The sequence below is a fragment of the Aegilops tauschii genome, chromosome 5 (genome assembly GCF_002575655.3).
Source record: "Aegilops tauschii subsp. strangulata cultivar AL8/78 chromosome 5, Aet v6.0, whole genome shotgun sequence".
NCBI lineage: Eukaryota > Viridiplantae > Streptophyta > Magnoliopsida > Poales > Poaceae > Aegilops > Aegilops tauschii.
Genome location: NC_053039.3, coordinates 135,646,004 through 135,666,386, shown reverse-complemented (window position 1 = coordinate 135,666,386; position 20,383 = coordinate 135,646,004). Strand labels below are relative to the sequence as shown.

General features: G+C 47.4%; 3 protein-coding genes across 6 annotated transcripts; 1 reads left to right on the top strand and 2 right to left on the bottom strand.

The window, feature by feature from the left end:
• Positions 1 to 2,385: 2,385 nt before the first annotated feature.
• LOC109757634 (5'-adenylylsulfate reductase-like 6) lies at positions 2,386 to 5,321 on the top strand. The gene is made up of 4 exons (XM_020316457.3): positions 2,386 to 2,689; positions 3,778 to 3,950; positions 4,044 to 4,168; positions 4,617 to 5,321. Exons 1-4 carry the CDS (start codon positions 2,492 to 2,494, stop codon positions 5,021 to 5,023), a joined length of 903 nt encoding a protein of 300 aa, XP_020172046.1. The 5' UTR covers positions 2,386 to 2,491; the 3' UTR covers positions 5,024 to 5,321.
• A 95-nt stretch (positions 5,322 to 5,416) lies between these two features.
• Positions 5,417 to 10,414, bottom strand: LOC109757631 (polyprotein of EF-Ts, chloroplastic). Its single transcript, XM_020316452.3, has 4 exons — positions 10,139 to 10,414; positions 8,018 to 9,663; positions 6,425 to 7,136; positions 5,417 to 6,250 (listed from the first exon to the last, which is right to left on the bottom strand). Exons 2-4 carry the CDS (start codon positions 9,615 to 9,617, stop codon positions 5,644 to 5,646), a joined length of 2,919 nt encoding a protein of 972 aa, XP_020172041.1. The 5' UTR covers positions 9,618 to 9,663; positions 10,139 to 10,414; the 3' UTR covers positions 5,417 to 5,643.
• Positions 10,415 to 11,063: 649 nt separating this feature from the next.
• LOC109757632 (uncharacterized) lies at positions 11,064 to 15,272 on the bottom strand. Of its 4 annotated transcripts, none has more exons than XM_020316453.3 (10): positions 15,016 to 15,272; positions 14,903 to 14,941; positions 13,964 to 14,017; positions 13,502 to 13,555; positions 13,090 to 13,143; positions 12,920 to 12,991; positions 12,748 to 12,837; positions 12,507 to 12,596; positions 12,093 to 12,149; positions 11,064 to 11,752 (listed from the first exon to the last, which is right to left on the bottom strand). In XM_020316453.3, the coding sequence occupies exons 1-10, from the start codon at positions 15,100 to 15,102 to the stop codon at positions 11,429 to 11,431; spliced, it is 921 nt and encodes a 306-aa protein (XP_020172042.1). In that variant the 5' UTR covers positions 15,103 to 15,272; the 3' UTR covers positions 11,064 to 11,428. The 4 variants fall into 4 exon arrangements, with proteins under 4 accessions (XP_020172042.1, XP_020172043.1, XP_020172044.1 ...); XM_020316454.3 differs by having other exon boundaries at positions 11,064 to 11,749; positions 15,016 to 15,264; XM_020316455.3 differs by lacking the exon at positions 12,507 to 12,596 and having other exon boundaries at positions 15,016 to 15,264.
• Between the last annotated feature and the right edge of the window lie 5,111 nt (positions 15,273 to 20,383).

Genomic DNA, 20,383 nt, shown 5'->3' with positions numbered 1-20,383 from the left:
ATTATTTTTATTTATAAAACTTTTTCTTTTTCTTTTTTTCTTTTTTTTTTAATTTTTGCGGCGGGGCCCGCATGTCAGTGACTGGGCCTGCCCAGTCAGCAGTTGACTGGGTCAACCCAGTCAACTGGACCCGTGGGGGCCACTGGCAGTGACCCAGGGGTGGCCCCAGGTGTGCCACGTCGGTGGCCGGCGCCGGAGCAACGCCGGCGACCAGACGCACGGCGGCGCGGCTCGGGAGGGGCGCGGGTTTCGCGTACAGGGGGTCTCCGGAGGCGTGGCTGGGCGCGATCGACGCGGCTCGACGTCGCGCGTCCAACGGCGGCGGTCGGAGGGGCTGGAACGGCCGGGGACGACCGCTACAAGCTCGCCGGCGGCGAGGTGCTACGGGTGCCCGACGGAAGCTACGCTAGAGCGCGCGAACGGCCGAACTAGCTAGCTAGGTGGGTGCGGCACGGTGCGGTCGGACTAGCGGGCCAACGCCCGTGACCATTTGGTCACCGGAGACACGCCGGCGGCGAGCTCCGAGGCGTGGCGTTCGGGCGCGCGCGGGGAAGCAGCTACGGAGCGCGAGCGAGCTAGCGGAGAGGGGTAGGAGGTAGAGGAGCTCACCGCGCGGCGCAAGAAAGGCCCGTGGGTGCTTAGGAGCAGCAGGTCGTCGCCGGGGAAGAAGGGGGTCGCCGGCGTCCGAAGATGAAGGCGAGCTCGGGGAGGCCGATGCAGTGGCTCCGAGCTTCGGCGGAGAGGCGGAGGGGATGTAGTCGAGGGCGGCGACGTCGTACGGCACGGCGAGGTGGCGAGTGGGGCACGGTGGCCGCGTGAACGACGGGAACGGCGGCGAGCGCGCTCGGGCAGAGGGGAACGGAGGGGAGAGGGAGGGGGATCTGGCGGGGGAGAAGGCGCAGAGGCCGAGGGAGAGCGGGGGCGAGTGGGAGAGAGGCCCGAGGGAGCGGGGGGGCCGCTGGCGCCCTTATCCTCTCGCGGGGTTCACCGCCGGCGAGGGGGTTCGGCGGCGACGCTCCCCTGTTCCGACCCGGTCGGGGGAACAGGAAGGGGACGCGGGGAAAGGTGGGCTGGGCCGGGGCGCGGGTGGCGGCCCAGCTTGGGCCCGGGGGGGGGGGGGGGTTTGGGCCGCGGGTCCAGTGGGGGGGAGGCCTGCTCCTTTTTTTCTTTTGACTGTTTTGTTTTCTGTTTTCTCTTATTTGTTTATTTCCTTTTTTGTTTTATTTCATTTAAAAGTATTTAGACATTTTATAAAAATGTGATTTCTCCACCATAATTACCAGTGTATTATTTAGAACCCACTGAACATTTTTGTTTGAATTTTTGAAAACTTTCATTTTCCACTTTTAAATTTAATTGAAGTTTGAACTAGGAGTTTGACAAGGGTGTGGTTCAAATGTGATCTAGCCCTGTTTAGCAATATGATTAGCTTAATCACAGGGGGTTACTGTAGCATGATTCTCAGGGTGTTACAACGGCGAACACCTCGGAGATGAGCCCCGTGCGGTCGGCGCCCGTCAGCTCAAGCACGGTGGCCGTGGCCGCCGCCGGCGACGCCGTTTGTTCGCACGGAGAGGCGAGGTCGAGGAGGAGGCCGGGATTGCGGAGGACGGCGGCGCGGCGTGGCTGGGGCCTCGGGGTGGCGCGCGTAGAGGTGCGACAGTCGCTGCTTGTGGTCGCCGGCGACGGCGTGTGGCGAGTGGCCGCCGGAGCTGTGCAAGGAGGCGCGAGGCGTGGGCACAGGAGCTCGGGAGCGATCGCGCCTCTCCCCGCCGTCCATCCTCCCGCGCGAGGCACGGCGGCCGCCGGCGCACGACGGAATGGGCGTAGCCGCCGGCGTAGAGTGGATAAGAGAAAGGAAAGGACTGCGGACTGAATTGAAATGCCTATAGGTTTTTTTTAAAAGTCAAAAGTTTTTTCTGGATGCCACTAAAACAGAGACTGCGGGTTGATTTCCTGTAAACTGAGGGGGCTTTTTGCAAAACTACCACGAGGAGGTTGGACGAAACGTAAAAGGGAACCTTACGTTTCTTTTAGGTAGTAGAGATAGAGATAATAGAAATGTGTGTTTGGGCACTGAGTCTCTCTGGGGTAAAACACGATCTAGAAGGCTCCTAAAAATTAAAAGGGGTAAAAACAGACAATATTGTCACTAAATGGGGTAATTTGGATGAAAATTTGTTAAATGGGGTAACTAATGTCAAAAATGCTAAATTAGGGGTAAAAACTGGAATTCACTCATAAACAAACAACAACAACACGAGTTAAATAAACCGGTTAGGGCTAAACTACGCTTTCCAACTCCAATCCCAACTACACTACTACGACCACGTTTTCCATTCCAGCCCTCCGAGAATCTGCTCTTATCCGGAAACACCCTCCAAATTTGTTACATTTATATTTTCGTTCTCGTGACAAAGCTGACCTCCAAAAACAACCAAGAAATCTCACGACGCGTCCTCCTCCCACTCCTCTCCTCCCCCCTCTCGCCATGGCCGGCCGCCTCCTCGCCGCCCCCCTCCTCCTCCTTGTGCTCCTCCAGCTCCCCGTGCCGTCCCAGGTGCGCGCGTACCCGCTCGCGGCGGCACACTCTGGTCGGTGCCCAAGGCCGGAGGAGAGGCCGCCGCCGTTCCTCCAGGGGCTCCGGCGAACCTGCCGCACCTCGACGGAGGGGCACCCGGCCGAGGAGGTGCGTGTCTCCAACCATAGCTCCGAGCTGGATTGGTTGGCTACAAATTGTTTGCCTTTTTTGGGTGTGCCTGCGCATTTATTGTGTGGATGAATCCGGAGATTCGTTCGTACGGTTCTTCGTCGATCTCTCTTCTCTCGTGAATCCCTGTTCGCCCGTCGATTCGTATGTCACACAATTAAATGTCCAGTTCCTAAATCTTGATGCTATTTAGGTGCCAACAAGTTAGTTTTGTTTTTTACAGGTTTCAGAAGTAAATTGAGCGAATTCACTTTGCAATTCTTGGGGAAAAAGTTGACGTTTATCATGATGGGATTCTGTTATATAATTTTGATTTGGTTAGGCGATTTCCTTTCAATTTCATTTGGGGCGAAATAAACCGTTCTTGTTTTATTTATTTTTGTGCAAGCTGATTGGGTATTAGTCAACGCAGGAGTATGAAGGTTCAGTTGGGTGGCTAGTCTGGCTCTTATCCTGCATCGAATCATCTTTTGTTTTCCACAAATATTGCGCTTGAAATAAATTTATTTGGAATGCGTTGGCATCTTTCATCGGTCCTAGCTTTTCAAGATGCCAATTTAGGGGCAATTCAGCTAGATTCCGTGTGTTGTTTCGGTGTCATTGAGCGGATCAGTGTCCTCATTTCTGTAACTTGCTGTGCTTATGGCACCAGTTTTTGTCAGTTCATTCTGCAAGTGAATTAAAATTTCATGTAGTAGTGAATCAGAACGTACAAGATACCATTGAGCGTTTGGGATGCCTGCGTTTGGATAGCACTGGCTCCTGAAGGCCTAGGGCCCAGGAGATGTTTATTTCTTGCTATTAATGAGCTTGGTTGCCACTTCAATGAGATGGCGTTAAGATTCACTTTTCTAAGAGGTTTAAATGCCTCGATGGATTGCCTGCCAATGAGACGGCGCTAATATGATGGTTATGCCATAGCAGTTCCCTGTAGTCTCTGCTCTCTAGTCAATTTGCTGTAGTGTGGATAATTAGCAAATAGACTGTGAAAATCATCTGCTTATGAAGTGTGAGTCCTTTGGTCCGTGCCGTGCTTAATATGAACCTCACCTTGAAAAACTTTGCAGGTTAATGGGGAGGAACTTATCAGAGATTTGGGTGGAAAGGAGTACACTGCTGTCCTCTTCTATGCATCATGGTGCCCTTTCTCTCATAGAATGAGACCAATCTTCGACGATCTTAGCTCAATGTATCCACATATTAAGCACTTGGCTGTAGAACAGTCCAACGTGATGCCAACGTAAGACCGTTATGCGTAGTGGTGTTCCTGTCATCCTTTCTTACCCATTAATATGACCAATGGCCTTAACTAATGCCTCCTTATGATTTGCAGAGTTTTATCAAGATATGGTGTCCGCAGCCTTCCTTCTATACTAATAGCTCATGAGTCATATGCATTTTGGCCTCTTGTTGCCAAAGATCTCAACTCACTGGTCAACTTCTACTCTGCTGTTACTGGTAGGTTTCTCAATGCTCATTGTGCATTTACCGAGTTGTAACCCACCTGATATCCTATAGTGATTAGCAAATAATGGCTACTGTGGTACGCCACTCTTTTAGTATGAAATATTAATCATCTTACTGTCCAAGCAGCCTGTGCTCTATTGCACAACTCGAAAGACGGGAATAGTAGTTCTATGGATAAGATGGCAACAGTAATTCTCTGGAGGAAAAATAGCGATACAATTATATGGATGTTAAATATGCACAGATGTTACTCTCGAAAAAAATATGCACAGATGTAATTGTCATCATTTTACTATGACCTAACCAGTATGATTGTTAGATCAGATACTGCACTATCATTAGCTGGTCACACTTTGATAATGTTACTAAATTCATAGAAAAATAGGAAGTATGTGGCGGTACTCTTATTCTGTCTTAACAGAGACTCTGTTCGATGCAGGACAAGAACCAGTTGCATATCTTGGTCCACGGAAGTGGAACACAACCGAAAGAAGCACACAGTATGTGAAGCTTTGGAATGGTTCAGTCAGCGAATCAGTGAAGAGCGAGCCCTACCTAGCATTCAGCATCCTCTTTATTTTCCTAAGGATATTCTCGTTCTTCTTCCCAAAGTTCTTCGCCTGCATCAAAGGCTTGTGGGCTCAATACTTCCGGCACGCCAACTTTGGAGTCCTTGCCAAATTGACGCAGCTGCTCGAATGTGTGCCCCATGCCGTGGATGTAAGGAAGATGTGGAGCAAATGGAGGCTCATGTTTGGAGCCATAAACATGAGAGTCTGGGCATCATCTCTTGCTTCCGTGTCTCTTGGTGGGCAATCTTCTCCCCGAGCTGCTAGATTGGATTGATGATTTGGATTTTAACGTCGGGCGGGAGAGCATGCGGGCTGTCTGAATTGCGCTGGATGTGGAAGCTCTTGTAACTCACATGAACATGTAGTGGAACATCTTGTTTGTAGCATGTAAATCTTAGGGATACTGTTGAGCCTGTGTAGACACACTGTAACATTAATCATGAGCACCAATTGTCATAGTTTTTGAGCAACTGGGCACACATCATAAGCCCTTGTACTATTTTTCACATGTAATCTGCAATTGCAGTATGTTCATCTGTCTTGTACTAATAAGTGAAAGACATTTCGACCTATGTTTCCATATAGTACCACCAGGGATAAAAAGTGTAAAATCGATTCTTCTGGCTAAAGCAAAAACTCTGAAGTAAAACATGGAACAAGATACCAATTTAATTTGCCGTAATCCTTTCATGGACAATATATTGATCTCTCCTCTCATCTACATTGAAGGTGTGCAAAAAAGTGTGTTGTTTGTAACCAGGAACAATGGTAACAAGTGATACAAAATTATACATGGAACTCAGTACAAACTAGCAGCAGCTATGCACCACGATGAATCAAAATGTGCCCGACTCCTGATGCCATGGATTGTAACGGAGGTCACTGTCTCATTTATCAGTTCTCGCCGAGGGTATACCTGACAAACCTCCGTACCTTGATGTTCTCCCCCAGGCCGGCGATCGTCTCCTTAACGAGATCCTTCACCGTCTTGCTGTCATCCTTGATGAAGGGCTGCTCCAGGAGGGCCATCACTCCAAGCCTCTTTGATATCCGCCCTTCCACAATCTTCTCCCTGATGTTTTCGGGTTTCGACTGCAGGTCCTCCCTCTGCATCTCAATCTCCTTCTCCTTGCTGACAACACTCTCTGGTATGTCCTCCATTGAGACATATTCAACCTGTGGGCATGCCACCACTTGCATTGCGAGGTCATTCACCAGCTCCTTGAATTTCTCATTGCGAGCCACGAAGTCAGTCTCAGAGTTGATTTCAATCATGCATCCTATGCGGTTGTCGTGGATGTATGAGCCAATCAGACCTTCAGCGGTCAGGCGAGACGACTTCTTGTCTGCGGACGAGAGGCCCTTTTTCCTGAGGAACTCCTGAGCCCCCTGAAGGTCACCCCCAGTCTCAGCCAGCGCTTTCTTGCAGTCCATCATACCAGCGCCAGTTTCATCTCGGAGTTGCTTTACCAATGCAGCTGAAATTGCCACAGCTGGTTTCCTGGAAACATAGGTATGACAAGTTAGATTGAGTGTTGACTTTAGGGGAAATGGTCTATGCAATTAGAAGTTAGAAATGCCAAGACAGTAAAAACATTCTGGTGCACATATTATGCACACCCCAAGAAACATAAACAGCACATATGAGCAACATGAGATTCTGAGAGGAAGTTACTTCTCTGCAGCTTCAACCGATTCCTCAGGCTTGTCATCCTTCACAGGAGCAGCTGGTGGTGGTTTCGCGGCTGTCTGGGCTGCAACTTCAGCAGCAAAATCCTGGCTTTTTTTCTCCAACCCTTCTCCCAGGTTGTACCGAACAAACCTCCTCACCTTCATGTTCTCTCCGATTGTAGCAATAGTTTGCTTCACCCATTCACCGGTTGTGACCTTGTCATTCTTGATGAATGGTTGTTCAAGCAATGCAAATTCTCCAAGCCTCTTCTTTACTCGGCCCTCGACAATCTTAGCACGGATCTGCTCAGGCTTCGACAGCAAGTCCTCCCTCTGCATCTCCAACTCCGTCTCCTTCTTCACAACCTCCTCCGGGACATCGTCAATGGAAATGTAATTTACTTGAGGGCAAGCAGCAGCTTGCATGGCAAGATCATCGACCAACTCCTTAAAGACGTCACCTCGTGATACAAAGTCAGTCTCACAGTTCAATTCAATAAGGATACCGATTCTGCTGTCATGTATGTAAGAACCAATTCTTCCCTCCGCAGTGGCTCTTCCAGCCCTCTTGTCAGCAGCAGCTAGCCCTTTCTTCCGGAGGAATTCTTGAGCTTTATCAATGTCACCACTCGATTCAGCAAGAGCCTTTTTGCAGTCCATCATGCCTGCTCCAGTTGCATCACGTAACTGCTTGACAAGAGCAGGAGAAATAGTTGCTGCACAGATGCAGAAAAGAACCATCAAAATCTTTCTTCTACTGCTCTAACAACAGTTCACCAATAAAGTACAATATGCAGTGAACTATGCTGCAGAAAATGTGGGGACAAGCATGTCTGTAAAAAAAGGAAAAACAAATTGCAAATAATGGAAATGTTAATTGTAACTTACACTGTGTCCATAAAAGCTTTAGGACCATGTACTGGTGTCTCATTTTAGAATAAATTCAGATTGATATTTGGAAATCAAAATTTGTATTAGGCAGTCACTTTCTAAAAGCATTTATGAGACACAGTTACACGTCATCAGGAAATCTCTTTATGCCATCTTGAAATATTAGACAACAAACTTAAAACCTTCAGTGCTGTCAACAAATTTGTAGGAAAAGATGTAGCTGCCACAAGACAAAAAATCAGACAAAGCTATGCAAATGCAGAAGAACAAGAAAGCCTCCTAATGCGATGTTCCAAAAACTGAAGCCAAACCAAAGTATCATGTTGTGGCTTATCTTCCATAGTCCAAAACAGTACAGGGGCGGATGAGATGATATCTGGATTGCATATGATCCCCTAGCGACAAACAATACGGACCAACTGAGCCCTTTGAGCTAGCGAGGACAAACTTTAAGTGCATTGAACAGTTTACATGCAATCTGTAAGGGGATCATTTACCAAAGCAAGGAACAATACTACACGAAAAACTGTAAAAAGAACTGGCAAAAGGAGTTGCTTGAACAGTTTACATGCAATCTATCCTAAATACTCTTCCTAATTAGGTAGAGTTGCTTGAAGAGCCTTTCGTAGACAGGATGTGACTGATCAAATTACTACATGTCAGGGCCTTTTGCAGATAAGATCTGGTCAACAAAATTACTGCTGACCTGTGGTTGTGCTTGCTTCTGCAGCTGCAGCAGCAGAAACCTCTGTGGTTTTCTCATCCGAGGCTGCTACTTCCTCAGTTACCACAGCAGACTCACTACTTGCAGTTGTAGGAACCTCCTGTACTGATTCTTCTGGCTCCTCAGCCTTATCAACAGGAGTGATTTCTTCAACGGCACCAGTGACTGCTTCTGTTGAAGGGCTATCCTCCTCTTTGGTTTCAACTTCAGTAGCAGAAACTGTAGGAGGCTCAATGGCGCCAGTGACAGCTTCTGTTGAAGCGCTGTCCTCCTCTTTGGTTTCAACTTCAGTAGCAGAAACTGTAGGAGGCTCAACGGTGCCAGTGACAGCTTCTGTTAAAGAACTATCCTCTTTGCTTTCAACTTCAGTAGGAGGCTCAACGAGCTTGTCATCAATTGCGCTTTCAACCCCAGAAGTTGAAACTGAAGTCTCAGTCTCAACTTCTGTTTTCACTTCTGGAGCCGTAACCTTTTCCCTCTGGTCCAAGAATGCAGAGATTTCCTTGCTCCTACGGAAAGCTAACTCGAAAGCGTTGGTCCCTCTGGACCATCCCTGCTTCAGGTTGGTGTTTAACGACGACAACTCATCGTCATCATCTTCTCCCCCCTTCATTGTCAATGTGACCTGGCCTCGTGCTACATTCAATACTTTCACCGTTACCTCTTGACCAACTTCCAGTGCGGAATGCCCGATAAGGGTGAACAGTGCTGCTGCTTCCTCTTCCCTTGGGAGGAATCCTTCTTCTCCATCAGGCAGTGTCACAAATGACCCTGTTCTTGTCGTATTTTTCACAGTGCCAGTCAGAGATTGTCCTCGTGTATACTTTGCCTCGTCTATCTTCTTGAAATCCTTTGTTTGCCTTGGTGAGCTTCTAGGCGCAGCTGCAGTTGGACTCCTCCCACCGCTTGGAGCCGTAGGTGCTTCCTTGACATAATCTCCACCTGTCCGCATTGTCAAGGAGATGCGCCTTGTTTCTTTATTTACTTCCACTAATTTCACTGACACCTCTTGCCCAACAGTGAAGAGGGTAGATATATCTTCCACAAAACCGTCACTTACTCGGGAGATATGAACAAGGCCTTCAGTGAATGCTCCAATGTCAACAAAGACTCCAAATGGCTTGATAGACCTGACTTTCCCAGTAAAGGATGCACCAGGAACTAGATCACCATCCTTCAACGGAGGCATCTCGCTCTTACGTGGGTTGCGGCCTAACTTGGGAGGGGAGGAAGCCGGGCTCTTGCTAGCCACAGCCTGCCCAGTAGTTTCAGCAGCGGCAGGTGCGGCCTCGGAGGTTTCTCCTGACGGAGATGCCGAACCCTCCACCGTGACATCGGTCCCAACAGCTGCTGCTGACAAGGTCCTTAGCCTGTTGTTGGCAGAGGACCAGCTTCTTTTGTAGATGCTGATCAGGTGGAATGGTGTCTGTGGCTGCAGCAGCCCATGGCGCGAGGGCGATGTGACTCTCGAATACCTCTCTGAACCACGGAACCTTCTTATCTGGATTTCTCGGCTGGGCCTGAAACTGCCTATGTGGAACAGGCTGATGGTGCCAACAGAGCAATGAACCACCGGCGTCATGCTGAGTTCAGGGGAGCTATGTCAGAATCTTGATTCCTTGAGAACCCTGCACAAGGACAGACTCGTTTCAGCACCGCGCAAGAAGAGCAAGATAATCCGACGAACAAAAAGCAGTACAGATGCTGCGAAAGAGCATCAGTTGAGAACTAAAAACAAACATAGGCAGTATTAGAGCCAGCAAAATTTTGGGGGAGCAACTATTGCACTGGATTCTGAATATGCTTCCTGTCCAGCATTCCAGTGCCTATGCACACAGCGAGTACCACCCTAGTACAACTTATCGCTTTACAGAGTGGGAAAGCGGGCTGGAGTGCTCCGAAACAAGACGACCGTCGGCAGTCGGCGCAGGCATACCCACAAACACGTCCCGCGCAAGCGATGGCAAAGGAGATGCTCGAGAGGGCGGAGCAAGGGCGGGAGGGAGACGAGAGACATGGACGACGGCGCTGGCCGCATTAGTGTCGCCGACGAGCTAGCTACTACGCGGGACAGGGGCGGCACGGGCGGGAACACGGCGTTACCTCGTCGGGGCGACGGCGAGCTCCCGCGGTGGCCGTCGTGGGGAGAGGGAGGCTGAGGAGGAGGCGGAGGGGTTGCTGGGGATATATAGCCTTATCTGGAAACGAAACGGAGAAGGAGCAGAGGCGATAGACTGATGGTAGCAGTGGATGGCCGGGATGGACGGGGCGCGCAGTTTTGCTGTGCCGCTGGACCTGGCCCGCTCCGCTGCCACGACGGTTGCCTTTGAGTTCCGTCGGTCAGTTGTGCCCCGTGTGTGTGTGTGTGCAAGTTTTCTCAAGTCGTGCGTGTGCAGATTCCCCACCTTGTAAAAACCGTGGCTGTCTATCTGACACCTTGTAAAAACCGTGGTTATCTGATAGGACAGGGACAGCCAGTGCTGTTTTTGAGCGTTTACTCCACCCCCGCCGCCCGGTTCGTCCCCGCCGCTGTTTCCGTCGTCGCCGCAGCCACCACCCAACCGCCAAGCATACGGCCAGCCACCGCCGCTCCGCCCGTATTTTCCGCCACTCGACGGCCGTCGCCCGGTTCATCCCCAACACCCCACCGCCGCCCCGCAGCACAGCTTTTGCCCCGCGGCCGCCGCCCTGATTTTGAAGTAAAAACATTTTTTGAAGATGTAAATTTTTACATCTTCTGTTTTACATCTCTAAAATTTACATATTTTATTGGAAACACTCTAAGTATATAAATGTACAGGCAGCGCGGCCTCAGTAACACCACAATAACCAGGACAACAAACGTGGCGTCGTATGGTCTAAGCATTCCTACAGCGAATCCATTCGCACACATTCAACAGGGCTCGCAACAAAAAAAAATGATCCACCTGCATCATAGATTCAGCCGTATCCAGCGACCACCCAACAAAAAAACACAGTTCAGTGATGTACCTCCCCGTTCATATCAGTTTCATAATGCATGAAGATGTTTCTAAAAAGAATAATGCATGAAGATATGCCGCCTTAAGGTTAAGAAAGACATCTCTACACAAGTTTCTTCCATGCCAACACTCATGCTCCCATGTCAGCAAAACAACCCAGGTCAAGCAAAAACAGTGAAATTTTCGAGGGGGCACTCTTACATTAATAAGGTAGTTAAACAGGTTGCAACAATTCCTGCGTGCTGGAGCCCACTCATCGCAGCAGCGTTCGAGAAAGACCACGCTACACGACCAGATGATCAGAGCATGGGCCGTCCCTTGTAGAGGAACCGATCTACCACTGCCCTTTAAGTTTCTACTGCGGGGCCACCAAAGAAGTGGCACCATTTCTACTTTCCATTCATGCACTGATTTATTCGTCGCTTGGATTCTCCGTCTTGGTACCTTCTATGCCCACCGTGTCATCTTCCGTCTTGGTACCTTCTATGCCCGCCATGACATCTTCCGTCTTGGTACCTTCTTTGCCCGCCGTGTCATCTTCCGTCTTGGTACCTTCTTTGCCCGCCGTGTCATCTTCCGTCATGGTACCTTCTATGCCCGCCGTGTCATCTTCCGTCATGGTACCTTCTATGCCCGCCATGTCATCTTCCGTCATGGTACCTTCTATGCCCGCCATGTCATCTTCCGTCTTGGTACCTTCTTTGCCCGCCATGCCATCTTCTTCAGGGGCCTCCTGCTGCAATCGAGAATGTAAAAGGTCAAGTGAAATAATTACTAGACAATCATCTGAGCATGTATGATTCCACCATACTGTCACTTAAATCTACTTGTTTTCCTGGTACTAGTGTTAGCATGCCTACTTAGCACATGCTCAATGATTTCAAAAAAGAACTAGTTGTGAGTCCTCTAAAAAGATCAAGCTACGTTAGGAGAAGATGTCATGCTAAATTTCAGGACTTGGATTTATAGTTCTCAACATTCTTGATTGTTGCAGGTTCTGTAATTCAACAAGAGGTGTAAAATCAATCATTGCCAGTCTGCCTTAGCCGCTAGCCGTGTAATAGGTAAATACTCACATTCTTTTCCTCCTCAACCCCACTGCTTTCATCATTATTTTCTGGATTATCCTCCAACTGAAAAAAGAGGGGAAGGGGCACAGGTTAAGAAACAGTTTCACAAAATTTGCATTTAACGAGGTGCTACTATGACCATTAATAAGACACAAGTGCTTATCATATGGTTGCAACTACCTATGTATCCATGAATTGTGCAAACTAATCATTATAAGAACACAAGTACTCCCTCCGTCCCAAAATAAGTGTCTCAAACTCAATACAATTTTGTACTAGAGTTAGTACAAAGTTGAGACACTTATTTTGGGACAGAGGGAGTAATTAATACCGTAAGGTTGCAATAAGTAATACATCCAAAAATATATTGACAGGATAGTTAATGTTTGAGCAGGTCTACTAAACCAGAAATATACTCACTTTCAGGTCCCCCGTGTTTGCTAATGCACCCTCACTTGTATTTTCCTCCAAACTTCCTTTGTTCCCATCAGTTTCGGTAGAATCTTCTAGCTGAAAGAAAATGAAGCAGACATTGAACAAAAAAGGTAGACAGCAATGCTTTACACCATCATGAATGTGAAAAAGGTAATTACCCATCCGAAAATATATTGACAGGACAGTTAATGTTTGAGCAGATATACTAAACCAGAAATATACTTACTTTCAGGTCCCCCATGTTTCCTAATGCACCCTCACTTGTATTTTCCTCCCCACTTCCTTTGTTCCCATCAGTTTCGGTAGCATCTTCTAGCTGAAAGAAAATGAAGCAGACATTGAAAAAAAAGGTAGACAGCAATGCTTTACACCATCATGAATGTAAAAAAGGTAATTACCCCCAAATTCTTCAAGCTAATAGTCACATCTTCCTGTTGCTTCTTAAGGGTGGTCCTCAGTTCTTGGAAATCCTGGTATGGGCAAAGGAGATAAAGCAGTTTGCCTACGGTGCAAAAATAGGAGATTACTAGTTAAAACCTTTTTACAGAATATTGGGACATGTCCTTACTGATTTCAGCTGGTCTATTTCACTATTAAGTGCAGTTTTGATATCGGAGATTTCCTGCAAGACATAGAATGATAATAAGTTGGTATTCAAATGCAAGGAGTGCTGCAGCACGAGTGCTAGCTCACAGTTAGTTTGCATTCATTCAAGGAAGGTTGTATTGTTTGGAAGTATGAACACATGTAGAAACTTTCTGACCAAAGGCCTTCATTATCCCCTTGCATGTTTTATTGAACCCAAACCCAAAAACAAAGCAAACTATCATCCAATCACTGAAATATGACAACCGTTCTGCAAATAATGTGTCGATACTCAATACAATAGTTCTGGGGATTCAAGAAAGAATATATGTAAATTCAGATAAACAAATTCTTGATATAGAAGATATCATCAAGTGAAGTGCGCAGAAACTCACAGTTTTGTATTTCTGCACTTGGGTGTCTAAATTGCTTCTCCAGCTCTGCAAATCCTAAAAAAAGAAACAGGATAAATATATTAACAAAGCAGTTCCAATATTAACAATTCCAAGTGAAGCAATGAAATAATGTACAAATTGTAACAAAAAGTAAACACGCCCATTATGCATTTGAGGGCTTTGCTCTGAAAATATAACCATATTCATATTATTTCATGTTTTAGGTATTACAAGTAAAAACCGCAAAGATGTAATTTCTTTTCTATTTCTGGCGAGCCCACGCTCATTAAGGTGTGCCCTTCAAATGGTAAGATGAAACTTGTGCGCACAGATACCATGTCATTACACTACTATGGATCAAATGGGAACCATATAACAAAGCAAAACATTCATTAAATAATTAAATTAAAAGATGCATGAAAAGAAGAATAAAGATGTCTACTTTACAATATTTCAGCATACCTCCTTAAGACCTCGAAGTCTTCCCAAAAGCTCTGACTGTGATTCATTTAATTCCTGTTATTCAAAAACATAGAAAGGTTCATTTCCTTCTTTCTCTCAGAATCTTAGAATACAAACATTGTTTATAAACATATCAGCACAAAAGGACAATGCTGAATCGAAGAGCTATGATAGATTCGATATAATCAGAAACAAGGGACTTGGGACAATTTCTGGGTGAAATATACAGTACGCATGGACAAACTGACAAAGTGCTACATACCTATATATCAGAACTAGAATTGTTCATTCATGAATCCTAGAATAGGAAGGTCCAGGATTCAGCGCTCAACACAGAAGAAGGTTACCCCCACACATTGATTCAGATGAAACTGGTTCTTAAACATTATTTTATCACTTTTTTCATTGAAGATTGAACACGTGATTGTCTGATCTTAGTCACTTAACTCCAAATCTTCTGAATTCTAGAAGCATGGTCTGTAACTTTGAAGATGAAGCCATTGTTTAGTATCCCTAATGAGGTGGAGAGTATGGATGTTGTTCTCAAAGTGCTGGGCTTTGGTGGAATTCAGGAACCTAGTATGTAGGAATGCAAGTAAAATAACTAATTATGGTACGTCTGTAATGACTTCTCAACATGACGAAAGTTGGTAATGCAACCTTGTTCCTCAGGATTAGGACTTATGGTGCAAGCATTTACAAACATTCATGGTTACGACCACCATACTGATCTGCTCGTAGCTGGTAATCCAACCAGTAACGCCTAGCTAACATGTGTTCTAGTTGCACTTGGTTTTTCTATCTCCCCGTATTCATGCTCACAAATGTCACACACAAAAACTGCTGCAATTCAGGAAACCTGCCATTCATCATAGCCTAAAAAAATGCTGCTAATATAAGAGAACTTCAGAGAGAAATACGAGGAAAGGGGATCCTCACCGAGATCTTCTCCGCCACCGGCAGCAGCTCCTCACTCCTCTGCAAAACGAGGCAAACGATCAGAAACCAGACCGCGGGTACTGAGATCGGAGGATGGGCTGGCCGGTGCTCACCGCCGGAGACGGGGAGTTCTCGCCCGCCGCCACCTCCACCGCCGCGACCGCAACCGCGGGCGTCGGGGATGCTTCGGAATCGGACATGAGGATCGAGGGAGGGAGCGCGCTGATGGTGGCTAGGGTTAGGGTTTCGCAGGGAGGGGGAGCGGCACTAACGTTGCGCGTGAGACAGAGAGATTTGAAACTCAAACTGAAATGGGAAGGACGGAAGGTGGTGGGTGGTCTGGTTATACGAGGAGAGGCCGCTGCGCTTGGTCTCTCACCGTCATTTATTTTTTTCAAGTTTATTGAACGATTTAAAACGGGATTTGTACATATCAGAAATGGAAACGTTTCTGGCTGGTCGGCCGGCTAACGCTAGCGCCGGTCGCTCGCGGGCCATCTGATCAACAAGGCACTGCTTGTTCCCGGGCCGTCTGATCGAAAATCACACGAGGTTCGCTCCCGCATACTCGGTAGCCACCATGTAGTCAGTCCACGCGTCCCTTATCTCTCGTTCTCATCTCCGACGAAGCCTCTCAGCCACTCGTTTTCTTATCTCCCCATGTCTCTGCACGTTGACTAATCTCTACTTCGCCAATCTGTCTCTTTTGAGCCGCCGCGAGCCACTCGAAGCCCTGACCAACCGCCCTATTGTTAGCTGGCCACCGCCGGCCGGTGTGTGGTGTGCTGCAACCAACAGGCCGCGGAGCTACAACCACGACGCCGCAATGCTTCAACCAGCAGGCGGTCGTGTGACGAAGGGGGAAGACGCACATCTGCGGAAGAGGACACCTAGCCCGTTCCAGCTTCGCCACCCGCCGATTGCAACTCTACTCTAGCCGCGGTTGCAGCTCTGCCACTAGCTGGTTCCAGCTCCACCCCAAAACGGATGCAGCTGTGCCCTAATGGTTGCAGCTCCGTCACTCACGGGTTCCAACTTTGCCCTTGTCGGATGTAGCTCTACTCCCTGGCGATTGCAGCTCCTCCACTGGCTGGTTCCAACTCCGGCATCGAGTGCTGCTACGTCCTAGCGAGTTATGCTGTGACCGGCAGCGAGCGGTGCTGGAACTAGCGTCCTTTTTTGCTACCACTATCTTGGTTTTCCTGGATCAGCTCTAATTTTCCTACAACTGGCTTCGATTTTTTGCTGGAACCAACAATCCTTTTTACTATCACTTTCTTTTGTTTTTGCTGGAACTAGCCCCAATTTTGCTTCCACCGGCTTTGATTTTTGCTTGAACCAACATTTTTTTGCTACCATCGGCTTTGTCTGCAAGCGCCATTGGTGTTGCAACCGGCGGTGTTCAGCACCGGTGAGGGACGCTGTTGCGGTCGGCGCCGCGGAGCTACCATAGATGCAACACGGAGGCGAAAGAAAAAGTTGCTATGGTCAACAACCTTTTTGTTGCGAGCAGCGGCGGCGAGCTTCGACCGCGAGCGTCTGCGGCGAGGCAAACGGGCAAGGTTCGGCGAGCGCAGGTCGGCGGCGGCCGAGGACTAGCATGGCGTTGATCTCTTTCCCCTTTCTTTTTTCCCCTCTGCTTTTTTTGGCGTTTTCCGTAAGGTTGACCAAGTAATCGTATGGTTTAAAAAAACTAAATCGTGCGATGGGCGCAGCGGCCGGCCGAAATTTGGATCGGTCGACCGGCGCCTATCAGAAAATATAATGTTGGCACGCTGTTAAGCAGTGACGGGCTACTCTTTTTTGCAGTGACGTGCTACTTATGAGCGGCTTTTTTGCGGGGTTCACGAGCGGCTTTTGTCTTAGGACATTTGCTTACCCGCAAATTTGTTGTTACATCTGTCTGTGGATAGGGGACTACTCTACGGACACAGATGTAGGAGCCGGCCATCTAACACTGCACACATACATTTCAAACCAAGTTTCAACTAACCGCACGAAATTCATGCAAACACGACGGATTTTTTTATAAACGAACGAAATTCATTACAACATTTTTCATTAAAAAATGTGCCGACCCTAAACCTATCCTACGGCGGCGCTGTCGTCCACTTCCTTTCTATTCAGCATCGGTAACCACGTCCTCCATCTGCTGTCAACATGAACGGCGGCAAGGTTCAAGACCCGTGAAGTGGAGGTGTGGTCTCCGGCAAGAAAGAATAGAACATGAGAATCGGATCGACCCACTTGGGACACAATCCCCTGCCGCCTCCCATGTCCTACTCGTCCTCGGAGGAGTCCGCGACCTGTCTGTCGCCGGCGCCGGTGGACCTGCGGTCGATGATGGACGTGGACAGCCTGTCACTATCCATCTGCCACATGCACCCCTGAAAGTTGGACGGCTGCACGTGGATGCACAGTTGGCGACGTTGGAGTCCTCGAACTCCTGTGCCGCCAGCCCGTGTGCGGCCATGGTCGCGTCTGGCTACACGGGCTCTGCGTATAGCTATGTAATGCTTTCCGATATATGAGTTTTTTTGGTCAAGTTGATGATTGGATCTTTAGTGGAAGTGGTGCATAGTAATAGGTTTAGTCTTGCGGTGTCCTCACCTCATGATAGAAAGGGGTAGCAAGGCACGTATTTGTATTGTTGCTACTAAGGGAAAAACGACGGGGGTTCAATCATATTGCTTGGTTTTAGTTTGTCTACATTATGTCATCATACTTCATGCATTACCCTGTTTGTTATGAACTTAATACCTACAGAGGCAAGCATAGAAGCGCTCTCGAAGTGGAGTAATAGTAGTAAGCGTTAGTAAGTTTAACGTCTACTTGTCACGGACATAATGCCTATGTACTGATCATGCCACGAATAACGTCATAGCTATGTGCTTTTCTATCAATTGACCAACAGTAATTTTTCTACCCACCGTATGTTATGTTCTTGAGGGAGATGCCTCTAGTGAAAACTATGGGCCCAAGGTCTATTTGCCATATCAGGTGGTTTCGTACCCTACAACAATTTCATCTTATGTTCTCCGCTAGACAAGAACTTTGGAGTGATTCTTCACTAGTAGAAAACAGGGCTTTGGTCCTGAAAGTGCAACTATCCCTGGGTGGTTTTGGTAATTCCTAACAACATATAGCTCATTGAGCTAATGCTATTCCAAGATGAATATTTCAGGAAAGCTCAATGATTGGCATGGCATGGATTAGAAAGTGGACCCTTCAAAATGCTAAGGATAAAGGATTGGCTCAAGCTCAAAGCACAAGACTCTACATTTTCTATTTTAGTGATCCAAGATCACATTGAGTCTATAGGAAAAGCCAATACTATTAAGAAGGGATGAGGTGTTGCTTAATGAGGATCTTGCTCAAAATGCTTAGTGATATGCTCCAAAACCCTCCACTACTTTCTCACTTCCACATATGTCCTAAACCAAAAAGTCCAACTCGGCCCCACCAAAATTTCATATCCGGAGCCACCGAGTTCAATTGTCATAGCCACTGCGAGAAACCCTAATCCATTCGGTCTCACCGATAGGGATCTCGGTCCCACCGAGATGGGTTGTAATCTCTCTGTTTCCTTTTCGTAACGTTTTGGTTAAACCGAGATGAGCGATCGGTCCCACCGAGATTGCAATGCAAACTCTCTGTTTCCTCTTCGTAACGTTTCGGTCCAACCGAGATGAGCGAATCGGTCCCACCGAGTTTGCCTGACCAACTCTCTGTTTGACTATTACCAAAATCGGTCCCACCGAGTTTGTGTAATCGGTCTCACCGAGATTACGTTATGCCCTAACCCTAATGACATCGGTCCCACCGAGTTGATCCAGTCGGTCCTACCGATAATCCTAACGTTCACATTTTGAACTAAATCGGTCCGACCGAGTTTCATGATTCGGTCTCACCGAGTTTGGTGATTTGTGTGTAACGGTTAGATTTTGTGTGGAGGCTATATATACCCCTCCACCCACTCTTCATTCGTGGAGAGAGCCATCAGAACATGCCTACACTTCCAATACATATTTTCTGAGAGAGAACCACCTACACTTGTGTTGAGGTCAAGATATTCCATTCCAACCACATAAATCTTGATCTCTAGCCTTCCCCAAGTTGCTTTCCACTCAAATCTTATTTCCACCAAATCTAATCCTATGAGAGAGAGTTGAGTGTTGGGGAGACTATCATTTGAAGCACAAGAGCAAGGAGTTCATCATCAACACATCATTTGTTACTTCTTGGAGAGTGGTGTCTCCTAGATTGGCTAGGTGTCACTTGGGAGCCTCCGACAAGATTGTGGAGTTGAACCAAGGAGTTTGTAAGGGCAAGGAGATCGCCTACTTCGTGAAGATCTACCCGAGTGAGGCAAGTCCTTCGTGGGCGACGGCCATGGTGGGATAGACAAGGTTGCTTCTTCGTGGGTGGAGCCCTCCGTGGACTCGCGCAACCGTTATCCTTCGTGGGTTGAAGTCTCCATCAGCGTGGATGTACGATAGCACCACCTATCGGAACCACGGATAAAAAATCTCCGTGTCAACATTGCGTTTGCTCCTTCAAAATCATCCCTTTACCTTCATATGCAATTGTTTTACATCCCGCTGCTATACTCTTGGAATTGCATGTGTAGGTTGATTGCTTGACTTGTGCTAAGTTGCTAAAATCTGCCAAGAACTAAAATTGGGAAAAGGCTAGATTTTTATTTGGTCAAGTAGTCTAATCACCCCCCTCTAGACATACTTCCGATCCTACAAGTGGTATCAGAGCTTTGGTCTCATTTGCTTTGATTTCCATAGCTTTTGGTGGTCATAGCCTTGGTTTCACAACCTAGGAGAGTATGGCGTCTAGCGAGGGAAATTACCACCGTAGAGGTCCTTACTTTGATGGTACTAATTTTGCTAGTTGGAAGCATAAGATGAAAATGCATATTCTTGGACATAACCCCGCCGTTTGGGCTATTGTGTGTATTGGCTTGCAAGGTGAATTCTTTGATGGGAGAGAACCGAACTGTGAAGCTACCGCGGAAGAGTTGAAGATGCTACAATACAATGCTCAAGCTTGTGATATTCTCTTCAACGGATTGTGCCCCGAAGAATTCAACAAAATCAGCCGTCTTGAGAATGCAAAGGAAATTTGGGATACTTTGATTGATATGCATGAGGGTACCGACTCCGTCAAGGAATTCAAATTGGATGTGCTTCAAAGTCAACTTGACAAGTTCAAAATGAAGGATGGTGAAGGTGTCGCTGAAATGTACTCTAGGCTTGCTCTCATCACAAATGAGATTGCCGGCTTAGGAAGTGAAGAGATGACCGATAGATTCATCACAAGAAGATCCTAAGAGCCTTGGATGGAACATATGATACCGTGTGCACATTGATTGAAATGATGCCCAATTACAAAGATCTCAAGCCAATGGAAGCCATTAGAAGAATTGTTGCTCATGAGATGTCACTCAAGGATAAGGAAGAGCTCCACAAC

Bases quoted from the DNA above. Each gene is read 5' to 3' on its own strand.
- LOC109757634 (XM_020316457.3), top strand. From the start codon at position 2,492: ATGGCCGGCCGCCTCCTCGCCGCCCCCCTCCTCCTCCTTGTGCTCCTC. The intron at 2,690-3,777 runs GTGCGTGTCTCC...AAAACTTTGCAG, and splicing joins AGGGGCACCCGGCCGAGGAG to GTTAATGGGGAGGAACTTAT. The intron at 4,169-4,616 runs GTAGGTTTCTCA...TGTTCGATGCAG, and splicing joins CTTCTACTCTGCTGTTACTG to GACAAGAACCAGTTGCATAT.
- LOC109757631 (XM_020316452.3), bottom strand. From the start codon at position 9,617: ATGACGCCGGTGGTTCATTGCTCTGTTGGCACCATCAGCCTGTTCCAC. The intron at 7,137-8,017 runs GTCAGCAGTAAT...GCATCTGTGCAG, and splicing joins AGAAGCAAGCACAACCACAG to CAACTATTTCTCCTGCTCTT. The intron at 6,251-6,424 runs GTAACTTCCTCT...CTATGTTTCCAG, and splicing joins TCGGTTGAAGCTGCAGAGAA to GAAACCAGCTGTGGCAATTT.
- LOC109757632 (XM_020316453.3), bottom strand. From the start codon at position 15,102: ATGTCCGATTCCGAAGCATCCCCGACGCCCGCGGTTGCGGTCGCGGCG. The intron at 14,942-15,015 runs GTGAGCACCGGC...CTCGTTTTGCAG, and splicing joins AGAACTCCCCGTCTCCGGCG to AGGAGTGAGGAGCTGCTGCC. The intron at 14,018-14,902 runs GTGAGGATCCCC...TTTGAATAACAG, and splicing joins CGGTGGCGGAGAAGATCTCG to GAATTAAATGAATCACAGTC.